At 41.3% G+C, this 25,118-nt stretch overlaps 1 protein-coding gene across 3 annotated transcripts; it reads left to right on the top strand.

Annotated features, from left to right (window-relative positions):
* Window positions 1-246: 246 nt before the first annotated feature.
* Window positions 247-24,796, top strand: PDGFRL (platelet derived growth factor receptor like). 3 transcript variants are annotated; one of them, XM_083755909.1, is made up of 6 exons: window positions 247-769; window positions 3,599-3,878; window positions 17,849-18,000; window positions 19,705-19,998; window positions 21,129-21,268; window positions 23,846-24,796. In XM_083755909.1, exons 1-6 carry the CDS (start codon window positions 712-714, stop codon window positions 24,032-24,034), a joined length of 1,113 nt encoding a protein of 370 aa, XP_083612035.1. In that variant the 5' UTR covers window positions 247-711; the 3' UTR covers window positions 24,035-24,796. The 3 variants fall into 3 exon arrangements, with proteins under 3 accessions (XP_083612035.1, XP_083612036.1, XP_083612037.1); XM_083755910.1 differs by lacking the exon at window positions 247-769 and adding an exon at window positions 976-1,078; XM_083755911.1 differs by lacking the exon at window positions 247-769 and adding an exon at window positions 1,001-1,335 and having other exon boundaries at window positions 2,885-3,878.
* The last annotated feature ends 322 nt before the right edge of the window (window positions 24,797-25,118 follow it).

Genomic DNA, 25,118 nt, shown 5'->3' with positions numbered 1-25,118 from the left:
CACCATCTCTAGCTAGTGAGGGATGATGGGAATTGGGTCTCCAGCAGTTTTCAGACTACAACTCCCATCCCTAGCTAGCGAAGGATGCTGGGAGTTGTAGTCCCCAAAACAGCTGGAGACCCAAGTTTGGAAAACACTGGTTTAGGCGCCAAACTCTGCAATAACCATTATTGCGGGGGCACTAAAACACCCTTCATTGATGAAGTCCATAAAAAGCACCTGCCAGCACCAGAAATTCAACGACTACTTAAAAAACAGGTGTTGTCCAGGAGCCGGTGCCATGCGGACACTGATGGCGCCTCTCCTAGTCCAGCTCAGCTGGGGCCAATGTGGATGGGATTAACGCAGGCTTGGTGGGAATAAAGATATTGAGAACAACCGCCACCACCCTGTTTTCATGCGCCTGAGGAGAGACAGCTGGAGGGCGTGTGGAGAGGTGGGCGAGAGTCTCTCACTAACAAAAAATGGGGCGTCCTCCACCCCACTTAACTCCAGAACTCCCTCCTGAGGCGGCGTCGCTGCCACGAGCGCTATTAATGACTGACAGCACCGCGGGGGGCCTGAGGGCGGGAAAGGAAAAGGCCGCTTTCCCTCACAACCGCCTCAGTCGAGCCGGGCCGCCTGCCTCGGCCTCCTCCCGCCGACGCCTTCCCGCCCTCTCGATTTGACGACGGGCCCTTTTCCCGGCCGACTTCTCCTATTCTTCCCGCTATGAAGCCGTGGCTGCTGCTGCTGGGGCTCCTGCTGTTCCACCAAACGCTGCAAAATGGTGAGTCCGCCCGGGTGGCCGCTGTGCGTTTTGCGCGCCCCACCGCCTTCCAACGCTCAGCATCCCTTTCAAAAAACACCCTTTAAACCCCCCACCCCACCCCATGGCGTGTATCCCGTGCCACGCCGCACTTATAAAACTTTTTGGGGGCGAGGGAGAACTGCCGCCTCCCAGTTTCTGCCGCCTTTCCCGCCACTTGGCAGAGCGCCTCCTTCTCCTCCTGGCTAAGCAAGTGTGCCTCAGATTAATGGAGTCCGTTAGCTGCTGCCACCCCTCCTCGCCCCGGGAAAGAATGCTGAGAATTTGGACGTGGGTTTTTTTTTTTTTTTTCTCCACACCCCATTTAGTTATCACAGGACTGTGCTGCTCAGCATGGCTCACATGCATAGCTTTGAAAGCAAACCAACAAACCCCAAAACTTGTTTTTTTAATTAAGGTTTTAATATCATGTTATGGGATATCGCATGGTGTTACTTTAATATAATAATGTATTATGGTTTGAACAAAACTTCTATTCAAGTTAGATGTAAAATAGGGTAACGCCATAAAGCATCCTGGTAAAAAATGTGGTTTTCACCAGTGGAAGATAAGATCGATCGGTGTTTGCAAAGCCTGGCAGTTGTGTATTTAAAGTTCCCGGTGAGCATCAAAGGGACTTGTATCCGATAATAACTTCACACGAGTTTTAATAGTCTGTTAGGATGCCCCAATGTCCAATCCAGGTAACTTGAGGATGATTATTTGCCTTTCTGTAATACTTGGTGCAGAAAATATTGTCATATTGCAAGAAATGTCTACCAAAACTATTTTTTGGGATTAGTTTTAGACTGAGTTGCAGGACGTTAAACAGTTCTGCTGTTGTCATGATATGTATTGAGAGAGAGAAAGATTAAGTTGGTTTGGTTCTGGGTTCATGTTTGTATTGAAGATGGGTGTTTGGGCTCAGTCTGGTGTTCTAACCATTGCACCACTCCTAGGGGCTGAAGTCTTTTTGCCTCCCCCCCCCCAATAAAAAATATTTTTTAAAATTTATATCCCGCCCATCTTGCTGCGCAGCTTACAACATATATAAAAATACAACAAAGCATCAAACATTAAAAAAACAAAATATCCAATACGAGCAACAAACAGTCCAGTTAATCAATAGAAACCAATAACAACAACAATAAACAGTTTGCAGTTATACCCAAATTAAAATAACCGCCAACCCCAACTAAACATTTAGGTAATGTCAATAACTCATACAGTAAATAATTCAGAGAAGAGTTTCCTTGAATAAAAAGTTAACTTCACTGGCCTCAGGTGATTCATGGTTTTGTTCCTGACCTATGTCTGACTCCAGCCCTGACAGCTTTGGACACTTGCTAATTCCAAGGCACTAGACATGCCTAGCACACAGCTCAGTACATACAGGACTTGGTTCGCTTTTAACACCCCAAGCCTTGATTAAATTCTAACACCTTCTAAACCCAGAGATTTAGAAATGTCTAGTAGCCACAAACCCATAGCAATCGGCTTGGTATGAGAAGGTATGGATTACATCAGTGCTTTTTTTCGGGGGGGGGGGCGCAGGGGTACGCATACCCCTAAACATTTTGTGAATCTAAGTTTGGTGTCAGTATTTCAATATGAGTAGGAAAATGAGAGTACCCCTAAACATTTTTTCAAGGAAAAAAAAGCACTGGATTACATCAACTGGGCAACTGCAATGCCCAACTCCCTTCACAGATGTATATACTAACAATAGATATGATTTTCTTAATGCTTGCATACTCAGGAAGAAAAAACATTTTTTGCATTAAATTAAAACTTGGTTGGAAAGTGCATGCTGCTTTTGCTGTTGAGTGGGCATGCTACTGTCCCGTCACAGCTGCACTAAAATACTGAATTTCTGTCCTGTTTATCTCCTACTAGGGAACATGCGGGGGAAACTTCATAATGAACCAGGCAGTCCTTCTCGATTGTTTGACTCTAGAGACTAAAATTAGGGTGATATATCTACCCTGAGAAAGACCGAATACCTTCTTCAATGAACCAGGAAATTCCTTCTCGTTGTCTTTTTAAGAAATGAAACCTCAGAGTCTGGGTCACCTGGTAGCTTGAGGCCCAGTACAGATGTGCACTCCCACCCTGCTCTGTGGCCCTTGTTCTTAAGTAGATTGTCAAATGGGCATATTTATCCCAGTACAGTATCAAGTGACCAGCAATACATGAATGAGCTTGCTTAGATCAGTCACTGCAGGTGTAATTTGTGTTTCTGTTCCAAAACACAGTATTTCCCCATGGAGTCTTTTTATAGGTGCTAGCACAAGGATAATACAGTACTAATTAAAAGGGGAATATATCTCTTGGAAAAACATTAGAATTAAGGATTACAAGTAGTTTTACATGAACAAACCAAGTTTAGTTTTCTAGAATTCTAAGTCAACTTCCAAACCTATAATCTCAGCTGTTCTTTCTACAACTGCGTGTTCATATGAATGCTAACTAAGAGTAGTAGCTTCTGGCAAAGATAATTGATTTTACACAGAAGTGTCATCTTATCCCATGGGAAGACCTAGTAATTGCTTATTTGCATGTGTTAATTTAAATCCATGCAGATTTAAAATTGCCTGTTGGTGAGCATCCTGAACTAACAAAAAATGAACAGGATGTATATACACACAAAAGCCCTCCATGCTGTCTTGGCCTATTTAAAATAAATTGGTTACAAATGCTAATCCTGTGTCAATATTCTGGGTTCCTTTCCATATGTGAGGTGAAAAACCCCTTTCAGGAATTTTTTTGTACCCAAAATAGAGCGTGATATTTTCTTCTCTCTTGTGATAGCTATTGGTCAGCCTTCAAAGAACAAGCGTCCGAAGGAACCGGGAGAGAACAGGATTAAACCCGCTAACAAAAAAGTAAAACCCAAAACTCCCAAACTAAAGGAGAGAGAATCCACAGATGCTTCTCCAAAAATCCATTCCATAATGACACAGGTGATGGATAAGGGGCGTTTTCAGAAACCTGCTGCTACTCTGAGCCTCTCTGCAGGACAGAATTTAGAACTGCGGTGTAAAGGAAATAAAATTGAATGGAGCCATCCTTCAGATCACAACAGGGTCAGGTAAGACTTTGAAAGGTGGAAATGAATAAAGTTATGCCCAAACTTTACTGTTGTTTTTTAAATCAATGCAAATGTTGATGTTCCTTTGGTAAAATATATTGGAATGTATAGAGAAGGGGAAAAGATTTCAGACCAGAGGGATTTATGACAGACCATTGCCAATGTTGTTTCCATAGAATTTAACCTAAAACAGAACTCAAGCTAAATAGAGGGGACAGGGGCTTTTGCTCAGATGAAATATCTGGAAACTTCTTTGTTGAAAGAATTGTAGCTGTAGTGTTATCATGTGCATATTTATCTGGAAGTAAGTCCAAATAATTCATTAGGACTTCTGAATGGATTTAGGAGTGCAGCGGTAGTCTTGTTTCACACGTGTGGTTTACAGAAATTAGTTTTCTAACTCAGATGTAAGTTTCTTATTGGGTGTGCAGTGGTACCTCGGGTTACAAACACTTTGGTTAAAGACTCTGCTAACCCAGAAGTAGTACCTCGGGTTAAGAACTTTACCTCAGGATGAGAACAGAAATTGTGTGGCAGTGGCAGCGGGAGGCCCCATTACTAAAGTGGTACCTCAGGTCAAGAACGGTTTCAGGTTAAGAACGGACCTCCGGAATGAATTAAGTTTGTAACTGTATTCCCATCTGCCCAAGAAATACATAGCAATAAAAGGTAGATGTTATCACAAGAGGAGAATGTTTTGTCAACATTCTAGACTAGATTAGGAAAGTAGTCTTTATTTGTAATTACTTTTAGCTTGCCATATTGCAAACTGTGAAGTAAGCTTTTTTTCTAGATACACCCTGCACCTGCTGTTTCAAGATAGGGTTTTCTAACAAGAATAGCATTCTTAAGATAGAAGTGTAGATGAATTTTAGCTGCATGACAAGGGCCCCTATCTAAGTTTTGTTCCTCACTGTGAACATTTTTGGGGGGGGGGGCGGTGATTCCCTAGGAGAGTCACCAAATTTTAATTACTATTAGAAATAAATGAATACATTGCCGAATAACAAGATGTGTAAGTCAAAGTCTGATATATATGGTTAGCATTATTTGTGTTTATAGTGATTGGTATCTTACATTGGGATAATAATGATTTTTAAAAGCTCATGTACCGGTAATTCATTGCCATAGGATGTTGTGGCTTTTGCTACAAGTACCAATTACTCTGAAATGTAGTTTAAATAATGTTATGGAAGAAGTGTTTGAGGTTTTACAGACCTTGGTAGCCAGAAAATGCGAACGCTTTCCAAGATACGACATCCCTCTATCTCTGATGAACTTCCATCACACTCAAGTTAGAAAATACATTAGTTGGCCAGATCCAGTACAGTATTGCAATTATTCCAAATGGTCTTGTTTTTATTATGCAGTTAACTGAGCCGCAGCATATCTGACCACTAGATGGCAGATTTCACCAGAAATAATACTGTCACATAGCCTTGGCCAGAGGGAGTTAATAAATAATTATGTAAAGGCAGAACTGACTGTACTTTTAATGTGTTTGTGTAGTATTAGACCAAAATGCCAAAATGCCTGACTGTAAAAGTAAGCGAGGTACTTTGACAAATGAAGACCTTTTTTTTCCAAGGCATGATGTCCTGAAAGGATATGGTAAATTTAAAATGAGGACTCTGTAGTGTTTTTTTAGTACTTCAGTAGTCTCAGCATCTGGTTACCCATTTAAAATACTGAACTTTTAAATGTAGTTTTCTAAGGGTGCTGAGAGTTGTAAGAAAACCCCTATTCCCCTCCCAGAGCTACAGTTCCCAGAATGGTTTAACAATCAATCCCTCTCCTCAGGGAACTATTAGACGAGGAGAAGGAGGAGGAGTAATAATAATAATAATAATAATAATAATTAGTATTATTTATACACCTCCCATCTTGCTGGGTTTCCCCATGTTAGTAACCCTGTTAGTCTGCTGCAGCAAAACGTTTTGTGACATCATAAATGCTAACAAAGTTATAATTGTGAACTAGATATCCTGTATGTTTTTATTAACTTATAAATGCCAGGATCTTTATCTACGTTGCATTGTGAATGGTCACTGTAATTACTTTGCATACATCTAAGCTTCATTGTAATTATCTCCGTGTTTATTTCTGGTACTTCCCTCTGACGCCGCTGCTCCTTTTCTCTCTCTGCACCCCTGTGTACTTTCCAACTCAAGAGGACATTCCATGTACATGATGAAGTAGAATCTGGCCTGCCAAACTTACACCATAATACTATTGTGAGTTTGGGGGTGGGGTGGAATCTTAACAGAATATCCCACTGTTCAAGGGCTATAATGGCCCTAGGTATGGATTGAAGACAGGGGTGCCTGGCGTGTTCTGGTCCATGGGGTCACGAAGAGCCAGACACTACTAAACAACAACAAGGTATGGGTTGTTATTATAAGCAGGCTTTCTGTCACCCAGGGCAAAGACCCAGTTTGTCACCCCCCCCCCATGTGTTTGCGTACACACACAACTTAACACATTTGTTCATGAAGGACATAGAACAGAGAAGAAATAATATTTCCAAAATAGTAAAATTGTCTGTGTATGTATCTGGCTTTCATTCAACCTTAAGTAGATCTCCTCAGAGCAATAGGTCATTTGAGGAATTCTAAAAAGTATTATGACTGTGTGATTATTATTATTATTATTATTATTATTACTATTATTTATTAATAGTAGTAGTAGTGGTAGTAGAAGAAACTGATAATGATCAGGTACATAATAAAGAGTAAGTCTTATCGAACTCAATGGGACTTACTTCTGAGTAGTAAATGCTTGCAGTTTAAGGCTCTAAATAATAAAATAAAATAATAAATAACCCACAAGTTTCCTTAAAAAATTGTTGATGGCTGAACCATTGCAGTTAAGTAATTTAAAGTGGATTGGCTACATTTTCCTTCCAAATTACAGGAAGGGATAAATACAAAGTGCTTCGTATGTTAGCATCACATTTCTTTCATTTCAGGTATTTCATTTTCGGTATAAAGAGGACTCAGTTTTTGTAGCTGATTGTATGCAGCAGTGCCCTTTTTATGTATTCACAAGATGTAAACATGTATGTTGTCCTTTAGATCCAAACACACACACACACACACACACACAGAGAGAGAGAGAGAGAGAGAGAGAGAGAACAAACACTTAAGCAAGCAATACACCATAGTGCATCTGTTCCCAAAAAGGGAAGGTAGTGGTGTTCTGATCTCTTCACCACTTTTAATTGATCTCTGAGACATTGAAGGAAGCAAAAGAAGAAGAAAGCAAGCAACAAATCTTCCCCTTTTCAACTTTGCTTGGAGAGGATTTCTCTGTCGCACACAGTTCCAAAAACAGAGAAAGGGGAAGGAGGAACATTTCCCAGGTTTTCCTGCTTCCCCTAAGAGAAAGCCCACCCCTCTCCCCCCCAGCTGTGAGGGAGCCCCTCCATCATAAGCTCAAGTTGCATATGCAGTGTCTGCTCTCCCTCATTCCAAGGAAACTAAACTCTGGGTAAGCAGCTAGAACCCCTGAAATCTTGCATGGCTCAGAGATTGGGGTGGCATGCAATAATACATTTCTAGCATGAGGAAAGTTGCATCACCAATGTCTCTTCAATACCTTCACAATTTTATGCAAAATTAAATCTGTGTAAGACATAGTGAATTTTTATTGTAGAAGGGAGCATGTAGTTTCATAGCTATGAATCACATATTAATGTATATCCTTTGATTTCAAGTGCCGTAAATGAAAAGGCGATGACTGAGGCAAAATGAGTAATGCTTATAGCACTTCCATGCTCCTCCACTGATGTGCCTAAAGCAACATAGTAAGTGAAAAATAAAGATGGAGGAGAGGAAACTGGGCCCAACAAACGTATAAAATGCCAAAGAGCTGACCATTGCAAGCCCGTAAACATTTAATAGGACTGTAAGCATGTAATTCATGTTGCTATTATATAACAGGACATATTCACCAAAAAACTGAAGACACTACCAAGTATGAGTACCACTTTCTCAGTTATGGTTGCAAGTAGCAGTACATATTGAAGTTCTGAAGGAATAGCTTTGCAATCCAACCAGGTGAGTGAATTTTCTCATACAAGATGGAATCTGCTCCCACATGAGGTGGTGATGGCCACAAACTTGGATGGCTTTAAAAAAGGATTAGACAAATTTATGGAGGATAATTCAGTTTTTGCCTTCACTATTGGAGGCAATATGCCTCTGTACAGTAGTTTCTGGGAATCAAGAGCAGGAAGAGTGCTGTTGCACTCAGGTCTGTTGTGGGCCAGGAGTCAGCTTCACCTGCTGAACAGCCTGAAGGGGGAGAAGGCAGAGTGACCCAACCTTCAAGGATAGAGAGAAGGTGCTGATGAGAACCATCTGGCTTCAGCCTTAAGCAGAGCTTCCAGCAGCAGTCAATTGCTGGTAATAATGCTTGTAACTCCTGGCCCCATCTTGCTGATTCCTGCTCTTGACCCCATGATCATCAGATTCCCTGACACCTGGACCATCTGACCACATGGATTGCTGTTTGCCCGATTCTAGGACTGGACCTGATTTTGGATGCTGACTGCCTCCAGGAAGTACACTTCAAAGGCTCTTCTGGTTGGCTGGCCAGATGTATTCTTGAGGATGATCACATGGTACTCATGAAGGCCCATAGCCACTTGTTAAACCTAGTCCCCAAATACTACCTCATGAGGAGGCTGGTAATATGCCACTACCTTTGCTTCAGCTGGCTCAGCACATTCTGAAAGTCCATAAGTATGGCAAACAGTCTCTGACAGGATACAGAAGGACTGGGGGGAAACCCAAGGTGCGTTGTTTTTTGAAAGAAAAGAACGGAAAGACAATGAAAGAGTATCTTCAAGCTTCCATCAGTAACTAGCTATACCATGGTGCACAGGTGATGAATTACTCTTGTACTGGCTTTTTTCAGCTAAATCTTCCTGTCATTTTCTTCATGAGATGCAGATCTCTGGGCACAGAGTATTCAGAGTATTCAGAGTATGCAGCCCTTGCAGATAGTTTAGGGAAAGTCTCCCTTGGATGATTTGGAACCATGAGAGACGACAGTTTGATACTTTGGGCTTTTTATATTTCAGCCTTTAGAATGTTCTTGATGATGATTAATATAACAACAATTGGTTCCATCTATACTTTGCAAAGAACCTGGTAGAAGGATATTATTGTGATCCTGAACAGGTTTACCAAAGCTGGCAAGCCACACTTCATTTTAATTGGCGCTCATCAAGATCACCATTACATTCATCATGAATGATTCCACCTTCAATTTCATCTTTCCCACAAAAGTGCTCTGAACAGAAGGCAGTCTCCCCCCAAAAAACCCAGAAGCAACATTTAGGATGACCATCTCTTACCATGCTGATGGTGTACATATGGTGTACGTATTTCCTGGCTGTGAGGCGTGAAGGCAGCACATTACAAGGCCCTTTCCACCTGACCTAGGGAGCAGGGCCCATACACATCCAGCCCTACAAGAGAGACTCCTCATGAGGCTGGAGGAACATCGCCCAGCTGTGAGTGCTGAAGGCCACTTCCTGCAAGGCTTTTTCCACCTGGCCTAGGGGGCAGACGTACCCAGCCCTATACTATGTTATATGCATTCTGTAGTTGACCTTCTTTGTAATGTTTTATTTTGAAATATTTTAAGATAATATTTTAGTTTTCTGTTATTTTACTTTGACTGTATACTCTATATTTGACTTTTTCAGATTGTTTTATTGATTTATTGATATAATAAAGCGGCCCATGGGGGTCGTTTAAACGGCCCACAAGACACCCCCAAACTGAGCCACCTGCTTGGTGAGTCCCTGCGCGCTGCGCTAAACCTGTGCAGAGCAGGGACTCACTTCCCTGGCGCCGGAAGTCGTGTCGACGTAGGCGCTGGAAGTTGGGTCTGCACAGACGCAATACAGCCCACGGAGCGATCTCCGCGGGAGTGAACTGGCCCAGGCGAGGTAAACCTTGCCTTAATATGCTTAATATGCTGTAAACCGCTGAGATTTTTCTTAAAAATATAAAGTGGTATAGAAAATAAATAAATAAATAAATAAATAAATAAAGCCTTTGCCACTGTTTCCCAAGTCATTCAGAGCTTGCTGTGGTGTTGGGCAGCATTTTGCTGTTGCAAAGAGGTATTAAGCTGATTTGACATCACTACTAGTTCTTCTGCAAGAACTGATGACATGAATAATATATCTGATCTGTTTGCTTCTTTCAGCACTAAGAAATCTCCACCTCCGTATCAAGAATTTCATCATTCTTGTTTGTAATAGTACCTTTTCTCCCAGAGTCTGTGAGGGTGAAACCCTTCGTCTCCTTGTAGTTTTGGCTTCATCTCAATCAAGATAGACCGTCATGGGAAACTGCCCTTGACTCGCCGGCTTCTATTTCCTTAGTTATCCTTGTGTTCTTACTTCAGTAACCACTTGCACATACAATTTGTGTGATAATATAGATTGGCAGCATGTGATATTCAACCTGCAAACCAATCATTAGAATCTACCCTTGGCCTTTGCAGAACTGAGTAGCCCTCACAATCATAAATGCATGATGATACTCAACTATAGGGTGGTTAATATATACAGTATTCATCAAGGTTAAACCCTTAAGCATATGATCTGTTAACCTACAAACTCCAAGTTACTGCAGCTACCCTCCTTTCAAGTTGGTATTTGTCAGCTTGTTTGAAGTGGTGACTATGAGTCTTTGGTCACATCCACAAATCCATTAAAAACACATTTTTATCACAGTCATGCCTTTCTTCAAGAATCCCGGGAATTGTAGTTTACTCCTCACAGAGCTACAGTTCACAGCACTTTAAACTACAGTTCCCAGGATTCTTAGGAGGGAAGCCATGACTGCTAAAGTGGTATAGGAGTGCTTTTCATGTGTGGTGCGGATGTGGTCTTTATTCTGGGATGTCCTCTTTCACATCTGTCTGTCTAAACTGCAGAGCTATTATTCCAATGGTTGGCTTCAATGTGTGCTACTTCTAACCACTGCTAAAGTAGTATTCAGATGCTGTACTTGCTAGCATCTTTAATCATTTGGTGCCCATTTCCTGTAAATAGTGACATTAGTCAAATGAATATGCAAGGGTGTAATATGAATTTGCTTTATGGCATATTTTATCAATATTGAGGATCAATTTTGTTTCCTCCATCTTTATTCTCTATATAAGTGCTGCTACTTCTTATTAATGTTCTGTTCATTCAGTCAGTCTTTAGAAGATTAGGCATCATGGACTGCAACTGGAGCAGTTTCTGCCAATTGCCACATTTTGCATTTCTCTAGCGACATACTTCAAGTTGAGAAAGAAAGGGATGCGTCTGAAATTTGTGAACCTGTTTTTCAGGATCTACTGTACATATGATGCTTTGATAAGTTAAGTGCATCACCAATTAAGGCTGTTTTCATCGGCATAGGAAACAGATTAAGGGATATCTCTTATTATTCCAACTTTCTTGGTAAACATGCAAGCTTTTGACTTACAAAGCATTCATTACCAGGAAGCAAGCTTTAGTCAATGGTTTTAGCCAATGACAGAAATGTAAATGTTTGAGAAAGAACTCATAGGTGGTTAATTCTCCATTGTGTATGGCTACACCTCACTCATTCATGCAAAAGAACAAATGTGTGTCTGGATACATGCTGCTGAGCTGCAGAAGGGGAGACTTGCACCCAACCTCATGCCTTCTCAAGGAGGGGCAAAGGGTAGTAAGTCCCAAGCAGACAGTGCTGTATATCCATAATTCCAGCACAGCGGGACCATCTGGTCCTGTGCTGGCCTCGCAAGAAGTTCTGAATTGAGCTACTGTCATTTAAAGAGGAGAGCGGGCTAATCAGAAAACAGTTAGCATCCTAGACAGTTGCCGATACAACAGATTAATCAGCAGGGGGTTGCAGGCTGTTTTAATGACCTAAGAAACTAAGATCTCTATTGAAGCTGGCTGTTTGTGTTGATGGATACAAACAAAGAAACAACTCAGATACCATTCTGTTTCTTCTTCTTGGGCTGTTACAGTTCAAACCCTTTGCACCAGAAATTCGAACCATTTTCAGATTAACACTGAAGGCCCGTGAACTGGTTTCAGAACGATCAACTTGCTGAGACCCTACTTCTAAGTAAATAAGCATAGGATTAGGCTGCACATAATTTAGATATAAGAAGCTGGTAGCTGCTGATAGAGTGCTTATAGTAGGGCTGAGGTTTTTTTATACTTCGCTTTTAAATGGAAATTTTATACCACAGTAATCTAAATTTTGGGGTGAGAAAACTGAATTCTGCAATGTGTCTAAATTGTGCATATTAAGTATATTGTTCATTTTGCATAATATCTTAATGCTTCTGCTAATCAGTGGGAGAGACAACAAACTATGCAGAGGGGCTATGAAACTCTGGTTTGAAGTGGTCGAAACTTTTCATGTACATTTGGCTTCTTTGCTTTTGTCAAGCATGCCTTTCTAGCATCTTGAAACTTGCCTTTAAAAAGGGGTGGGGCTGAAATTTCTATGATTTTTTTAAGTTTCACCCAACATCAAACTCTGTGTTAGCGCAGTGCTTGCCTAAAATTAAAAAAACACACCTAGGCTTTCTTCAGTACAGCACTGATACATCTACATTCGAGTTTATCTTGTGCTACTTAATGGGTTCTTACTGGGAACTAACATTTTAAAAAGATATCCCAGGTTGTGTAGCGATTTGGACAATAGAATGTTGGCATTTCCGCAATAGAACTAGCTTTGCTTTGCATGAACTGAATCAGTGCATATGTGGATGGGAAGGAAACTCTGGAAGAGATTGATTTCTTTCAAAGGCCTAATTATTTAGCTTCCTTGGGGATACAATATGGATTTCCTTGGAAAGTTATTTGGTTATTTTGATTGCTGGATGGCTTACATGTAGAGGGTTTGATGGATGGCTTATTGTGTAAAGAGTTGAGCCAATCAAACTGTATGGTTTGCTAATTAATTCTGACCTTAATTTGTCTCATTCAGTGGTGCTCTAATGATATTTAGCAGACTGTGATAACTGGGGGAGTCAAAATTGTTCAGGCACAACTGCTTCTCTGTATTAGAGATACTCAGTACAGTATTGAATATCTTACCATTTTCTCTGCATGCATATATTCCTAAGCTACAATCACATTATTCACTTTTTGGTTAGCTCCCCAAAAGGGGCTCATGCAAAGTATTCGTCCCATGGCTGCTACCAGCCAAGCCCCTTCCTATGAGGTCCAAAGATAAGCAAGAAGCCAAGCAGGATTCACAAGAAAACAGCTGAGGGATTCCTACCCATTTTATTCTTCCTATGTGCTCAATATATAGAGTCACAACTGGGAAAGAGATCCTCTTCAAATGACCATATCTAACCCCTCTGCCACCCTAAGCACCACACCCTCTCAATTAGCCTTTGGCTAATAAAACCATCTATATACCCTTTGAAATTGTGTATGTGTGTTGAGGGGCAGATTGTTGGTTTTGTTTGTTACTGTGTTGTGCATGGTTGTGTTTTTATACTGTAAACTGCCCTGTGATCCTCAGTTAAAGTGCAGTACAGAAATTTGATAAATAGCAGCAGCAGCAATAATAATAATAATAATAATAATAATAATAATAATAGGTTTTATTAATAGTGCCCAGGGCATATGTCATAGGGCTGCCATATTTTGAAGAGAAAAAAAGATAGAACACATTTGCCGACTTCTACTTTTAACAATGGATCTCTGTGACAACTCTACCCATGAAAAAGAGGACGTGTCCTGGAAAAAGAGGACATGAAAAACTGAATGCTGCCCTGTGCAATCTTACTGACATTGCCTTTGCTTTCTTATATCGAGTGCCAAGAAACAGAAATAAATTGTCTGGTGGTATTTGTTGCTTTGGTCATGCAAACACTTGCAGAGTATTTATGTTTTGATCAGTGTTAGAAATTAGCCAGGCACCAGACACGTTTTGCTACTGGCGTGGGTCCAGTTACAACTATGTGGAGATTTTTGAGTCACAGTTTAAAAACTCTGCCTTAGTCCATAGTTTGTACCATTACCACTGTGTGTGTGTTTCTCCTTCTTGCATCCTGGTACAAGTGAATTGTTGTAAGAGCAAGCTACAGTCAAACAATGTAGAATCGTAGAATTGTAAAATTGGTCCAACTCCCTGGAAAATAGCCATTCCATTGTGGTGGCTGTAACCAATATTTAAGGTGCACTTGGCATCTAGTTTACATATCTGAGTTTCTAACTGGTTTTGATCCCATAAATCAATATCATCAACAGTATTAACCAGTGACATTTAATTAGGAGCATCTGCAGTGCTGTGTCTCATTCTCTTTACCACACATGATGAGTAAGTGTGCTTGGTCCTTATGTTATTGGTCATTATGTTATTCCATCCCATTCATTTCAGTGCAAAGAAAATGCAATACATATGACAGGGCAGGCGGGTAGTAATTATTTCATGTATGGGCCAAAAGCAATACCAACAGTGAATACAGTAATACCTCGGATTAAGAACTTAATTTGTTCTGGAGGTGCTTTCTTAACCTGAAACTGTTCTTAACCTGAGGTACCACTTTAGCTAGTGGGGCCTCCCGCTGCTGCCGCGCCACCATTGTGCGATTTCTGTTCTCATCCTGAAGCAAAGTTCTTAACCCGAGGTACTATTTCTGGGTTAGCGGAGTCTGTAACCTAAAGCGTCTGTAACCTGAAGCATCTGTAACCTTAGGTACCACTGTATTGATTGTATTTGCTAGATTGATTTCAGTTCTGGACATGGGATGAATAAGTGAACAATGGCAGTTTCTGCTACCATTTCTGTTTCTGTTGGAATTTTCCAAAATCCTTGCCTGGGTGTTTTGTACGGTATATTGAAGTCCAGCAGCAGAGGTTGGCCTGTATCCACTTCCCTCTGTTGCTGCCAGCATTCAAAACTCCCATTGTTCTCACTTCCGGGTTGGCGCCTCCGGCAATGGCGGAGCTCCTCCGATCGGGAGGAACTTGCTCTGTGAAAGGCAGGGTCTGACCGCCACGGTGAAGGCGGAGACCTATAGAAATCACAGGCGGGAGAAGCCTGTGAACTTGGGATTCGGCTGGCACCTCTTGCGCCTCCCCTACTCGTGGGGAAACCCTGTTTTGGGGATCTGGAACGACGTGGGGTGAGTGACGCGGTGCTTTGAATCGACTGCTTCTTTCACGGAGTAAAGCCGCATTGCTGTTGCCGGAGAGCACTGACTTTTTCCTGTGGACAATTGGACTTTAAACAACTATCCGTGAGTAGACTGGAAAATTTGGATCTTCAAATATTCTAATTTGGCAAAGTAGCGGGAAGGCTCTAAACAGGAAGTCCGCCTTCCGCTTTTGTAAATAGACTGAAGCAAAGGCGTTACAAACTAAAGTCTCTGAAAGTTTTTGGACAAAAGATTAAAATTCCACTGGTTAAAAATATCAAACCCCCCTTGGAAGCAGGAGAAGAGGGGGGAAGTCGTGGACCTAGGGAGAACCTGCAGGAGAGAGGGAAAAGTAAACTATCACTGCTCTGAACCTGGGGACGGTCTGCCTGATGACGTTTGGGGAAGGTTCACTGACAGAACGGATTTGACAGTTACTTAAAATTAGAAAGATACTGTTTCCGTTGAACTCTTCTGAGTTTATTAAAGGGAGGAAAAAATAACTGAAAATCGAAACTGTTTCTGTGACTGAAAGAACTGATACAATCTGAAACTGCTTCCCTCTAGAGGGAGCATGTGAAACTGTTACAGGAGTGTAACAGGGTAAACTCCAGCTGCAAGATAAAGTTTCTGAGAATCAGAGATTGACCTTGGACTATTCAAAATGCTGATAGGAGAAGTTATTGTGACTGCATTATTCAAAATAAATCATTCACTTTAACAGCTGCATAAAAATGTAGATGACATGATCTTCAAAATTGACAGCCGGGAACAGAAAGTGACTAACTTGAATCAAAAAGCAAGCAACAACATAGAAATAACTCAGGACTTGGTACAGGAAAATACCTTGGCAAGACAAATGGTGGAGGAAAAGGAGAAAGATGCCGTTGTGAAACTTAAAGTAGCTCAAGAAGGATCCTCAGTTCTACAGAGGCAAATCGAGGATTACAAATGGAGGCCCTGCATGATTGGTTTTAGTAAAAACCAGAGCTTGAGGATGGGACCCTGGTTTGGACTGAAGAACAAAAGTTGGAAAGACTCCTTCATCCAGGGACTAACTGACATCTGGGACATGGGTTTGGGCCTGGAGGACCTTGAAGCTGTGGGGGCCTATGGGCTTGGAGGAATCCTGAAATACGTCCTGAAATACCCTATGGACCTTAGTTTCAAGTATGGAAATTTGGCTGAGCTGTTCAGAAGGAATAAAAGTTCTGTTTGGTTGGAGTTTTCCCGAGATTTGCTCCTGAGCATCAAAGAATATGAAGAAGATCCGCAGAAGGACGTGGAAAAGAATTAAGAGCCTCGGACATAAGATCTCCAGGTTGATGGACTATATGGATCTGACGGAAAGGACAGGCAGAATCCGAAACCAGGGAGGGGAGAGGGTGGAGGAAGATTGGGAAGCTAAAGCTTATATTTAGAAATTTTGCAAAATTAATGACTGTTAGAAAAATTGTGGAATGTTATTATATGAATTTAGTAGAAATGTTAGAAGAAGTTAAGAATAGATAAGTAATTTAGTCTTAAAGGGAAATAAGGTTAAAAAATATGTTATCTACAAGACGATAAAAAACAGAGAAAGATGGAAAGGATTTGCTGAAATAATTAGAAGAATTGGAATACAAAAAGGGAGGTGTGAGGAAGTCGAGGAAACAAGGAAATGAAGGATAGAATATGGAAAAGGAGAGATGTATTTTAAACTGTTTTTGTTTAGATTTATTTATGTGTTTAGTTTAACGGGATTGGGTTGGGGTTTATATTATTTGTATACTGTATTGTATTGTGGTGTTTTTTCACTTTGTTTTTTTTTCTTTCTTCTTTTGTCTTTAAATTTGCTCTTTTATTCTTTTTCTGTAATCTTTAAAAGCAATATTTTTTAAAAAAAAAACTCCCATTGATCTCGGCGCATTTTGTGACAGGGAATTTCATTAATGCGAGCAGTTTCTGAGCCCTGAGAGCAGTACTGCGCCTAAGATTTCAGATTAAAACTGCCACTGCTGGAACAAAAGGAGGACGTTTTTCTGCCTCCCGACTTCTAGCTACTTTCTGAGGACTGGAGAAGGGACCCTCATAAGAATATTAAGGGGGCGGGCAGGGGAAGTATGGCTTTTTTTTTTTTGCAGTCTTCAAATGAGACCATGTGAAAATTGAACATAAGATTTTAGTCGAAACAAAATAAAAAAATTCCTTCCAGTAGCACCTTAGAGAGCAACTAAGTTTGTATCTGAAGTTTGTATCTGACCAACCTAGTTGGTCTCTAAGGTGCTACTGGAATGATTTTTAAAATTTTGTTTTGACTATGGCAGACAAACACGGCTACCTACCTTTATAAGATTTTAGCTGCAGTTCATTTTCAGCTTCTTGTTATAAAAAATGTGTGCCTAGACATTCCGTTGTTGCGCCCATAACCTAGATTTAAGGTGCCATTTTGCTCCTGGCTTTCATATCTCAGTTTCTAACACTGGTTGCTGATATCTTGAAGAGATGGAGCATGGGCTCCAAGTCCCCATCTCCACTTTCCCCTGCTGCAGCCTTGGTGGTGGCTCTTGCTCCTGGTGCACCTTTTGCACAGTGGGTAGAAGTTCCCTGTCACTGGTGCCATTAGGCCATTAGGGCCAAGTTCAGACCATCATTCTGAACTATGGTTAACCAGACCTTGATTTATAAACCTTCACTTGGCGTGTCATGTGAACCCGCCACTAGCATGTTGCCCCAATAAACTTTGCCATGAACTAATGCAGTTCTTGGACTGAAACGGTCCTCCATAACCTTTGACTTTGTGTCTTTGTCCTTGCTAGCATCAGGCAACATGACAGATATGGGCAGCTGATTCTGGCAAATGCCACTGCAGCAGACACTGGTCAATACAGCTGCTGGCTCCTGCAATGCAGTGGCTACAATTGCAAGAAGGATGAGACCAAAACGGGCTCAACGTACATCTTTTTTGCAGGTAATGGAATGGCTCATTGCTTCCAGAGGTAGAAAGGTCCTTCCTTAATGCTATCTTTTTTTTCATCTTTGCACTTCACGGTATCCCTGTATCGAGTGGGCAGCAAGTGTTTCTGATAGTGCAGATTATGACCTCTTTTGTGCTCATTAGTTACATGCTCATTTTTCAAAGCAGTTTATTTTTTAGCACTGCTGTATTTCGGTTTGTTTATGCCATTGGTCATCATCTTTTGGTGATACCTTATCTTATTTAAGCTGCTTGTTTACACAGTGAAAATATTTTATTGACGATCAAAGCAAGTTAAAAATGAAGAATGGTTAAGTAATGCCTGCTGTCTGTTTTGTAGAGAAAATTTACAGTCAGCCGCATTATGGTTATTTAAGGTGTGCAGTGGTGGATAAAGTTAAAAAGTCACTGCATGCACATCATCCCTTAATGCAGCCTTTCTCAAACTGCAAGTTTCTGACTAATTTCCTCACCACTGGATGTGCTGCTTGGAGCAGATGAGACATCTGGCAGGTACCAGGTTGAGGGGTAGGTGTCCCTAATGAATAAGCTAGATAAGGAGCAATAATGTGAGGTGAAAATGCACTGTGTAAAGAGCGGTGATTGAACTAGGATGCAAAGTCTACAAATCATGATTGGTACGGATTTGGGGTCATGGGTGGCACTGCGATCTAAAGCACCGAGCCTCTTGGGCTTGCTGATCACAAGAATGGAAATTCAAATCCGCAGGACAGAGTGAGTTCCGTTGCTCTGTCCCAGCTCCTGTCAACCTAGCAGTTTAAAAGCATGCCAGTGCAGGTAGATAAATAGGCACCACAACAGTGGGAAGGTAAACAGCGTGCACTCACCATAGTGTCCTGCTGCACCAGAAGAGGTTTATTCATGTTGGCCATATGACCTGGAAAAGCAGTCTGCGGACAAACGCCAGCTCCCTTGGCTTGAAAGCGGAAACGAGTGCTGCACCCCATAGTAGAATTCGACTGGACTTAACCGTCCAGGGGTCCTTTACCTTTTACGAGTACAGATTCTGATCAGAAGTAGAGGATTCTAGGTGGTGAAGTTAGTACAATAGCTCAATTTGGAAAGATCTGGTCATTTTAAAAATTCAGAAATGCAGTCACCATTCTGAGACTTATGCTGGAAGATCCAAATATGCTGTTAGGATTCTTTTAAAACTACATGCAATGTGTTATGGAAGCTGCATTCGCAGTCTGAGAGGCCCTGCTGAGCACATGGCCACATTCAATAAAGGGTTAGTGGTTTGGGGCTTAGTGTTTAAATTCAGTTGCTAAGCATTTGAAATCACAACTGAAAATGTAATTCTTGCAGAGGTACTATGGTTGCCTCTCTCACTAGGTCAGGCTTGGACAACTTGTTATCCACTTTTCATGTATGCCAGCCTTCATGTGGCTTTGGGGTGTGTGTTTCACTCCCAAGAGTGGTTTGTTTACCCCTGAGATAGATTGGGCATTTGCTTACAGGGGACATGCAAATTACAGATGCAATGAAGCCATTATATATTTCAATTAGCTCATTCATTTTCTTTTAGAAAACTACTCTTAAAGGTTACTTGTTGGTGAAAATCAGAATTCTGCCAATAAACCATTTCTCCCATTATTTATGTTTTTGCTATAGTGCCGGTTAAAATGGTAATGACTGGTGCATGATTAATATCCATTGCCTTGCTTCTTCCTACAGATAAAGGGGAGCTCTTCGTTCCCTCTGCCAGTTATTTTGAAGTTGTCTACCTCAACCCAGATAAGCCAGCGGTAGTTCCTTGCCGAGTGACCAGCCCGTCAGTTAAAGTCTCATTGCACCAGGAGTTCCCAGCCGAAGAAATCCAAGTAGATGGAACCAACATAATTTATGATGTGAAGAAGGGTTTTATCTATAAGCATCCAACATCCGATCACAAGGGAGTGGTTTACTGCAGAGCAGAATCGTGGGGAGCACCTCAGATTTCCATCAAGTACCAGTTGCTTTATGTGGAAGGTAAAAAAACTAACTGAATGGCTCAGGCTAACATCAAAGCAGTTCTACTGTACGCTCTCAGACAGAGTGCTTTAAACTGGCCCTGAGTAATTTCCCACACAGGTTAACACAGTGTTGATCTGTGTTAATTTGCATGGTGATGCGGGTGGCACTGTGGTCTAAACCACTGAGCCTCTTGGGCTTGCCAATCAGAAGGTTGGTGGTTTGAATACCTGTGACGGTGGTGAGCTCCCGTTGCTCTGTCCCAGCTTCTGCCAACCAAGCAGTTTGAAAACATGCCAGTGCAAGTAAATAAATAGGTATCGCTGCGGCAGGAAGGTAAATGGTGTTTCCCTGTGCTCTGGTTTCCATCACGGTGTTCTGTTGCACCACAAGCGGTTTCATCAGTGCTGGCCACATGACCCAGAAAGCTGTCTGTGGACAAATGCTGGCTCACTTGGCCTGAAAGCGAGATGAGCGCCACAACCCCATAGTCACCTTTGACTGGACTTAACCATCCAGGGGTCTTTTACCTTTACCTTATGGTGAACTACCTAGGTACTCAGGTTTATACTGAACTACTCAGGCTACTTCACCACAAGCAAAACACATTCAAATGTGTTTTCTGAAGTCAGCCAAGAAAAATTATCAGCATAGTGAAACTGTCCAAACCTCAAGCGTATATCTACTTTGAAATTGAGGCAGAAGATAGTAGTTCTCTGTTATCTTAATGCAATACCTATATTTCACACAAGCTATGTTAAAGAGCACTTAAAACCAAGGGAAGCCTTGGAATACTACAGTAATATATCTGCACCCATAAATAATTTTGCCGCCAAACAGCAGTTGCAGCTAATTTGTGAACAAATTACAAGAGAGTTGTGTGTCTCTTGGGTGGGGTTGAGCAATAATGAATTAAAAATTGACTTTGAGTAGAATTTTAAATTGTCAATATTTTTTCCTACTCCCTGCGTAAATGTTGATGACAGTAACTTGAGTGCAACTATTAGCAGCTGGTGATCTTGGTTTCCATGTTGTGGAATTTTCACTTGCTGATTTCTACAAGTCAAGCTGGTCCATCTGCAGCCCTGGTAGGCTATTAAAAATGTGGAATCGCTTTTTATTGTCTCTCGCCCATCTCTTTGAACCAGTCCCTAGTGGCCCGCCTTCAACTACAATCAAAGCATCATCCAGTACAGCAGAAGGTGGTGATGATATCAGTGTTCTGTGCACAGTTTTGGGGGAACCAGATGTAGAAGTGGAGTTTAATTGGATATATCCAGGGCAAAAGGTAAACTGCTGCTTGTTTTGTTATTTCTCTAAAAAAAATTAAAAAATAGAAAATTATGAACACGCAAATTACCGTATTTTTTGTACCATAACACTCACTTTTTTCCTCCTAGAAAGTAAGGGGAAATGTCTGTGCGTGTTATGGAGGGAATGCCTACGGGTGGCAGGAGGGATCTGCTGCAGTCGTGAGCAGAGGATCCATGGTTCCCCTTCCTTCCCTCCTCCGTGGCTCGCTTTGAAACAGCAAAGCGGAAGGAGAGCCGCTGAGTGGGGAGGAGAGAGGGACAGAGAGACTGCTTGCTTTAAAGGAGCAAAGCGGGAGAGGAGAGGAGCCGCTTACACGAGTGTAAGCGACTCCTGTTCGGTTGGTTCCTTTAAAGCAAGCAGGCTGTCTGTCCCTTTCTCCTCCCCACTCATCTCGCTAAATAGCATCAAAGTTTTTCAGCTCACTAAGCCAGGGATTAGCAGGGAGGAAGGAGAAAAGCAGAGCCTGCTTGCTTTAAAGGAGCAAAGTGGGAGAGGAGAGGAGCCTTCTCCCCTTATACCCCTCTTCTTCATTATTAGCAGCATCCTTCTCCACCCACCCCACGCGTGCTCCTTCTTCCCTTAAACGCCTTTTCTGCATTATTAGCAGCATCCTTCTCCACACACCCCATGCGTGCTCCTTGTCCCTTGAATGCTTTTCCTTCCCTCCCCAGTTAAAACATGGTTACAAAGCACGGATCCACATGGATCCTCAGGATTTTTGCACAGGGTCACCCCAAATTCACAATCAGATCACATAGCATGTCCATGGCTACATCTTGCACCCAAAAAAATCACACACCCACTGTTGCCTGGAGCCGCAGTGGTGCAAAAACGTGGTTACAAAGCATGGATCCACATGGATCCTCAGGATTTTTGCATTGGGCTACTCCAAACTCACTGTCAGATCACATGTCTGTGGCCACAGCATGAACCACAAAAATCATACATCCACTGTTTCATTTAGAATTCCCCCCCCCCTTGTTTTCCTCCTCTAAAAACTACGTGCGTGTTATGGTTGGGTGCGTGTTAATAGAGCGAAAAATACAGTAGTCCATCATGAAATTTTGGAAGGCGTGAAAACAAAGCTTATTAGCTACAAAGTTGCTGAAGTCTTGAGGATGATGCAGGCAGAGGGTAATGTTGACTGGTAATGTTTTTTTCCCCCCGACACTTTTAGCTTGGAAAGATTATACACAAAGGCCTGATTTGGCCCAAAATTGGCCATCCATGTTTTGGATAAGTCTATACCCAAAAAGCCTAACCAAAGGACTACTATAAAGCTATCTACATGAGTAGACAAGGAATGTGCTTTACAGAGAGCTCTTATCATTATAAACTACCACAACATTTTCCTACTAGGAAATCCTGATAGATTTTTGAGGGTTATTTCCCTTCTGCACTTTGATTCTTCACCACTAGATTTTTAAAAATCAATTTATCTTCATCCACTCTCCTGTAGAACAGTAATTGACCCTTTCGAGTTTCCTTTTATTTTTCTATATATTGTAAATTCACAGATTAATATGACAGTGTTACTGAAGCTGCAGGTGTACGCAGTTATTACAGCAACACAAACTCTTATCCTGTCTCAAATCCAGCTCATGCCATCAGTTTAGCAGTATGTGGCTTCTAAAATTGATTAGTAACACAGTAACATTGATTTGTAGACATTTCCTTTATTAGCAGATAATATGTGTGGTGATAGTGGGCATTAGGATAAAATGCAATTTGTTCCAAAGCCTCTTTCTGGTTTTGAGAGGTGGTAGAGTCAGTTGTGCCTTTGCAATATGGTGCTTGGATATTTTGAATATTTTTACCACAACTGTGTCTGAAGTGGCACAGTTCTGCCCCATGATCTCTCATGCATAAATCCCACTAAAACCACTTTAAGTCTTGACAAAACAGATGGCAGGACTACATACCAAATGTCTGAAGTTCCCCCTACTGCATGGATTCAATTAACTTTTCAAAGGTGGTATTTAAAAGACTTAAATCTTTACATCCTTGATCACCTTACACTGGTGAGTCCCAGACTCGGTTATATACCAAATAATCTGAACCCCCCAAAAATCATAGGACCAGTTTTCCCAAAGGTGTTTAAACTAGACAAAATACAATTAAGGAAGTGTGGAGGATGTTGTATTAAGGCTGTAATCTGCTGCCACACTCTGTTGGCCTCACTTCCAGTTAAACTTGCCTAGCTAGGATCTGGCTACACATCACATATAGGTGCTAAAATTCCCTAGTAAGTAATCTTCATCTGCCATGAATACAAAGAGAGGACAGCATTAAATGGTCATGTTTCCCCTTCAGATTAAAAGGGCAGAAACAAACAGGACAGCCCTAGAAGCAGCAAACACATCTTTCATTGTATGGGAACAGCTGGGATTCTTATTGCAAAACCAGCAACCTCTGCATCTTCCGCAATAGCTCTGCCATTCAGATTAAAACTCCTACGCTAACAAGTAAACTACTGTTAATAAAATTAAGTACTGTGTTTACAGAAATGCTTCCGATTACTATCTCATGTTAAGTGTTTTCCACTCATTAGTATGAAAGGCCTGTGGTTATCCAAGACTCTTGGAGGCTGATCGACAGAGGAATTGGTCACACCACGAGAATTTCTGAGAGCCTTATTACCGTTGAAGATTTTGAGACCATTGATGGTGGAAACTATATTTGTATAGCTCAGAACCTTCGAGGACAGACCACAGTAGCTGCCTATGTTGAACTCATCTGACATATTGAGCTCTCGGACAAGACGGAACAGGAAATGTATTTCTGGACTGCTTCTGGCTAGCTTTGCCTTCAGAACTTGAGATAAGTGGAAAAAAATCTTAATTCATTCTTACCTTAGAGCAACACAAATGCAAGCATGTGGCTGTAAATGAGGGTTATTGTGCAAGTGTAGCACAAGGCTTAGAAACCGAACCAGGAACTAGAATATCCATCACCCAGTGTTGCCTCTCCCACTCAAAGTGGCCTTAGAGAAATGACCATCCTATCTTTATTATGGAAACACTGAATTACCACACAGGGTTGGTTGCAAAAGGGTGCTAAAATAAGTCTCCATCACATTCCGAACACTAAAGCACTATATAAATGCTAAGCATTAAATATAACTCAAGTCACTTTTTAGGAAATATACATTTCAAAGCCATAATCTCACAATATTCTTTTGTCATTAGGAGATAAAAGCTAGCTAAGTTAACGTTAAAATTAGCCTTGTGCTTTAATTTGCACACATGAAAAGTAAATAAATATCACTTGTAACATAGATGCACATGTCTCCTGGTAGCTTGGAATGTAATGCTTAGTTTGCTCTGTAAAATTTATTCCCCCTGCAGAATTAGTCATTGTAAGTTTTGTAGAAATTGCAGTATAATATATGTGTTTTAATATGCCATCTTTAGGTATAATAGACAGCTGCAGCCTGAATGGTTGATGTTGTTGTCATTTGTAAAATACGTATCAAACAAATAAAATACTCTGCAAGTTTTAAGCATTTGTAGATTTAATATTAAAAGTAGTTTTCTTATATTTATACAGTAGTACCTCGGGTTAAGTACTTAATTTCGGAGTTCCGGAGGTCCGTTCTTAACCTGAAACTGTTAACCTGAAGCACCACGTTAGCTAATGGGGCCTCCTGCTGCTGCCACGCCGCTGGAGCACGATTTCTGTTCTCATCCTGAAGCAAAGTTCTTAACCCGAAGTACTATTTCTGGGTTAGCGGAGTCTGTAACCTGAAGCGTATGTAACCCGAGGTACCACTGCATAGGGGACATGACTTACTGCACGTTACTCAGCTGTTTACATAGTAGAAG

This window comes from Podarcis gaigeae, assembly GCF_964106915.1.
Source record: "Podarcis gaigeae genome assembly, chromosome: 9".
Classification (NCBI taxonomy): Eukaryota; Metazoa; Chordata; class Lepidosauria; order Squamata; family Lacertidae; genus Podarcis; species Podarcis gaigeae.
Note: the sequence above shows the minus strand (reverse complement) of the source record. Positions and strands in the feature narration are given on the sequence as shown.